Genomic DNA, 5,556 nt, shown 5'->3' with positions numbered 1-5,556 from the left:
CTTCATTTTTTTCACTTCTCAACGACATAATATTACTGCTAGTTTGCTTGGCCTACTGCTTGCTTTATATATTTGGTTCTTTCAATAAATATCGTGAATATAATGAACTTTTAGTATTGATGAACATAGCTATCATTTAAATTTTGGTTAATGTCTCACCGCAATGCACATGGATTAATTGATAAAAAAATTGTTCTATCTTAATCAGTGATCTTGAGTTTGGATATCTTGAAACGTAGTTGTGTTAAAATTTTGTAACGAGTTTTTCGCTGCTAATGTGATTTTACACGGTTTGAATCGAACTAGTCAACTAATGATGAATAATATATAAAAAAAAAATAAAAAATTGTTAATGTCCTATGTAATGAGTGAAATAACATAACATTATCTCATATAAGTGAAAAAAATACTATAAGGTAGTGTTTGGTTCAAGAGAATTTTTTTTACTAGGGAAATGTAATTACTAGGGATCTGAGGGGAAAATGAGTTATATAGGAAAGTTTAAAAAATGTTTTTTGGTTGGGCAAAATTTTACCAAGAAAATTGAGTTAAATTACTGAATGTGTGTTTGGTTGAAGATAAAATATAGATGGGAAAATTTAATCAAATTACAAAAGAACCCCCAATTGAAATAACCCTGTATTTTTTAAAAACTTATTCAATATTTATTGAAATTACATTCTAATAATTCACCCAACGACAATATCACAACGTCTTTGTCTCCGTTTTTGTTTGGCAACTCTGTCTCTCTCTGACGTTAATGACTGCCATTGCTTTTCTTTTTCTTTCCACCTTTGCTTTTCTTTTCATTCTTCTCGGGTCTATTCTTCACTACCTGCTACTTTGGAGGACACAAATTTTTCATTTGATGCTTCACACTCTCTGATTTTTCCTGCACGAATATGTCAAGCTAGTTGGATTTGGTATGTGGCTGAGATTTTCTTCCTCAGATGTGGATGAGATGAGGGGTAACTTTGTCAAATTTTTCGTCCACTTTTCAAGTTGTCCGGTATTATTGAATAATAACATGGTCCAAGAGGGTTTCTTCAACAGTGAAAATTGCCCTGATTTACACTAAAACATCGATAGCTGGGGAAGCATGTTTGATGGCTAAATTTTGGGTTTTCCCTCAACCAAACGTGGAGAACTCAGTTACCCACATGCACTTTGCTGGGATACTCAGTAGAAGTCCCGAACCAAACACAACCTAACACAATATCATATAGCTGGAAAAACAAACAAAAATGGATCATAAATTATTTGATAAATATTACAATTTTCATATTATTATTTATTTATTTATTTTGAACGAAGATGGACTAAAGCATAATTTTTTTATAGTCCTTGATTTTATTATATTATTTTCTTGGTTGAATTTCTAATGGAGAAATAATCAAGGAGAACAACTATATTACTATGAAATAAACCAACAAAAAATTTAAAAAAAAAGATTAATGCTACAGAATTAATTTGAAAATAATGAATTTCTCTGGAGATAAAAAAGAAGATTGTGAATTTATTGAAAGCTAACTTGTAATTGTGATGCTTAATTGCCAGAAAACACGTTAGTAAAACGAGTCGGGCCTGATTGATTTCAGTTTTGTAAAACAGTTTTTTAATTTTAAAAACAAAAAAACATTATTAATACGCTGTTTTGTGTAAAAAAAAATTTAAAACAGTTTTTAAATTTTAATTTTTAAAACAAAAATTACAGAACACCTTTGAGGTGTTTTTGTTCTAGCTTTTTACTTTTTGTTCTGAAAACACCTAAAACACGGAGAAGAGTTGTTTTCATTAATGGCAAAGCTGTAATTAATCTCTATTCTTACTTTTGGTATATGAACTCTGCAACTGTCATGGAGAAGAGGTGTTTTCATTAATGGCAAAGCTGTAATTAATCTCTATTCTTACTTTTGGTATCTAAACTCTGCAACTGTGACCACAGCTTTGTCAATGGTATTTGTGCTAGAAGATTTTCCCCTTTCCCGTTCTGACACAATTCTTTGCACGAGAAATGAAAAAAAGCTAGCATCTAAAACGAAGAACCTTAACAGTGTTGTCAATGGAGTAGAAGATTTAAACGAAGATCTCTCTCTCTTGGTGAATAAATAATGCTACTGAATTCAACCAACAACCACAATAATTCATGTAAGAACGTGGTTGATTTTATATTCATAGATTTCCATTTTAACAGGTTAATTTACTTAAATTGATGGAAGACTATGAAAATCAACTTTTGGGCATATATTTATAGTTTGTTTTGTTCCTCTTCTGTAGCTTGCCCTCTTTACAAACAGAGAAGTTAAAGCATACGAGGAGTTGACGTGGGAAAGCGAGTTGGACCAATCCAAGATATTTTACTTTTTATATATTTTATCTACAAACGTTAATTCTAATTGGTTTCTTTCAAGTGGTGACAAGTAAAGCATTTTTTGTTTGTGCAAATAGGATTTTCTAGTGTTGACTCCTTAATGTTCTGTGATAAAAAGTCTATGAAGGTGTTTTGTACACGTATCTTCATTTTCAAGTATATTGGACACATTGGTATAAATGGCCCAAGTGAAAAAAGGAAACATGGATGATCCCATGTTTAATATGTAATTAAAAATTATCAAAGAAATGACACAGCTGATAATTTATGAGTGTTGGTAAAGGCTTAAACTTGGAGTTGCTATGCAAAGCCTGCAATTTTTAGGGAATCATATGCTTGTAAGCATCTTAAATGCCAGTGTTATAATCTTATACTTAACACACAAGATACAGGCATGTAACACAAGTATGTATGCCTTGACGAAGATGATAGTGTACTGAACACCTAAGTTGAACTTTGTGCTCATCAGAAGTTTCTGTGAAGTTGTTTGAGTTTCATCAAGACGTGTAAGAAAATATTTGCAAAATTATGGTATTGACTTTGATGATCATGACCTTCCTATTAAAGCATTTCAGTAAGATAATTTGGTCTTTTTTTTCGTATCCAGATAATTTGGTCTTAATCATGCAATCCCATCTTAGAATTTAACCTTTTTCCTTTTTCTAATGTATTTTCTCGTTGTTATTCTTTTTCAAAGAGTGGTTGTATATATGGTTTTAAAATCACAAATATGGTAGATTGAAATTTTCCCATTACTCGTTTTAGTTGTTGGATTTAGATGTAAATTCAATGTTAATTGTCCATTTATGTGACAATCTGTAAATATAAATTATTTCTTTTGGAATTGTGAGATTGCTAGGCAGTTGTGGGGTAGATTGATATTGTCATCCCTTTCTTGAGATTTTATTGTCAACCTATTTTTGGGACTTTGGGATAATGGAGGAAAAGGGGCTGTGGAGTTGCACTTTTATTCTGGCAAGTTGTGGCATTTGGTTAGGCAAGAATTTTTAGATGGTGGTTTCTACTTTATATCAGTAAACCTTCTTTGGATTTAATAGTTTTCGTGTCTTCTTTTGTGGTTTTATGCACATAATTTAAGGATGTTTTATTTTCAAATTTGTAAAGGGTTTATTTGAGCTCTTTTGATTTAATTTTTTTTAATTATTTCTTCTTGTAGAGTTCTTGATCCTACAATTTCCTCTTTTATTAATTATCATGTGGTTTGATTATATCTTTCCTTAAATATAATGGATGTAATGATGTTTTGGTCAATCAGTGTGTCTCTATTAATTAGGATATGTTAAAAAAAAAACAATCGTTTGCCAAATCCTAAAGTGCTGAACTTATTGTGTCTCTATTAATTATGATATGCAGTTTTTTTTGTTACTGTCTTAGTATTCACCTCCTAAATTGTATGACAGGTTATAACTATCATGGATATTGATAATTCTTCATCAGAAAATGATGCTTGTAGCTTTGATGAATCTCCATCAGATACAAGCGATGATGAATTAGCTGAGCTATGCATTATTGGTATGGTTTACGATTATAACGAGAAATTTTTAAATAAAACTAAGGTTCGAACATCAGCATTAACTGGTCGTGATTTTATTACTAAGATATTGAATGGCTCCGGAACAGTTTGCTTCGAGTTATTTCGAATGGAAAAAACATGCTTTATTAATTTTTGCAATGAGTTAAGGGGGAAAAGTTACTTGAGTGACTCAAGGGATGTGCTTCTGGAAGAAAAAGTTGCTATGTTTTTATTCATAATTGGGCATAATGTTCGCCATAGAGTGGTTGCAGATCGCTTTCAGCATTCTACAGAAACAATCTCTCGTTATTTTAAGGAAGTATTAAGAGCAGTATGTCAATTAGGAAAAGAGCTGATAAAGCAAGAGTAAAAAGAATTGCCCGATAGGATAAAAAATAATCCCATATATTATCCTTGGTTCAAGGTATGTAACTTTTCTATGTATTATATTTATTCATGTTAACTTTTATTTTAGATCTGATTTTTAATTGCTTATATTTGGGTTATTTTATTACAGAATTGTTTAGGTGCAATTGATGGCACACATATAAGTGCATGGGTTCCTGCTGAGAAACAAACATCATGCAGAGGTAGAAAGACAATCGTCACACAAAATGTCATGTGTATTTGTGATTTTAATATGAATTTCACATATGTGTATTCGGGATGAGAAAGAAGTGCACACCATGCAAAAGTTTTCGTTGATTCACTAACCAATCCAAACGCACAGTTTCCATGGCCATCTAGAGGTGAATATGTTAGTATATAGGTGTCCAAGAGACAATCTGTTTTATCAGATGAACACCTTTTTTGAAGTGGTATTTCATGATTTATAAATTTGAGCAAACTTTATCTTTATCATATTTATGTCTCGCCAATATTTTATTGTTAATATGTGAATAAAGATAAAGACCCTATGAATAGAACAGGTGTTCACTCGGGGATCTATGATAGGGATCATGATCATGAGGACTCGAGGACATTGTATGTCTATTATCTAAAATCTGTTCCTGGTCTTGAATCACCAAGAAAGGGTATTGGTGATCTCAATAAGACTAGTACGACGTCATTTACTTGTATAAAGATACGAGGTAGGAACCTCATGGAATGCAGGCATGGTGATGCTTTAGGTGATGTCGTGGGTAGATCTGTTAGAGAACATATAGCACTGAACTGACCCACCGAGAGACTCCACAAGGATTCATTATAGAGAGTATCATTGGATTTGTAAAGTCTCTCATCGTTTGGTAGTGCAGATCGTCCTAGACTTAAGGATGTCATCGAATACTATGTCCTGGTGTTATACTTTGACTGTACAACTTTATCCGCCTGAAAAATGGGGAGAACAGTGTACTCTTGGGTATGACTCGAATACATAAGTATAGATGAACATGCCGAAAGGACTTCACAATCCCCTATAAGGGATTAGTCGTTCACAAGACCGGTAGGGCTTGGATGACTTCTAGTTGACTCGGGAATCTATGCATAGTAAGAGATCATGAAGAGTCATGATCTACCTTAGAGTCAATGGAAGAAGATTCCTAGTTCCTGTGAAATATTATATTTAGTCAATAAAGAGAGATGATACTCTATCCTTGCTCTCGACTAAATGTGAATGACGTTGTGAGGGATGATGCCGGCACGGTATCCA

General features: G+C 32.4%; 1 protein-coding gene across 1 annotated transcript; it reads left to right on the top strand.

The window, feature by feature from the left end:
- Window positions 1-3,804: 3,804 nt before the first annotated feature.
- Window positions 3,805-4,495, top strand: LOC133286101 (uncharacterized; the record flags this gene model as incomplete). Its single annotated transcript, XM_061483449.1, has 2 exons — window positions 3,805-4,236; window positions 4,423-4,495. Coding segments are annotated over exons 1-2 (505 nt in total), but the record flags the coding sequence as incomplete, so codon positions are not given.
- Between the last annotated feature and the right edge of the window lie 1,061 nt (window positions 4,496-5,556).

The sequence above is a fragment of the Gastrolobium bilobum genome, unplaced genomic scaffold (assembly GCF_033153095.1).
Source record: "Gastrolobium bilobum isolate Gb01-03AN ecotype WA unplaced genomic scaffold, APGP_CSIRO_Gbil_v1 utg76630, whole genome shotgun sequence".
NCBI classification, from domain to species: domain Eukaryota; kingdom Viridiplantae; phylum Streptophyta; class Magnoliopsida; order Fabales; family Fabaceae; genus Gastrolobium; species Gastrolobium bilobum.
This window is presented reverse-complemented; position numbering and strand designations above follow the sequence as displayed.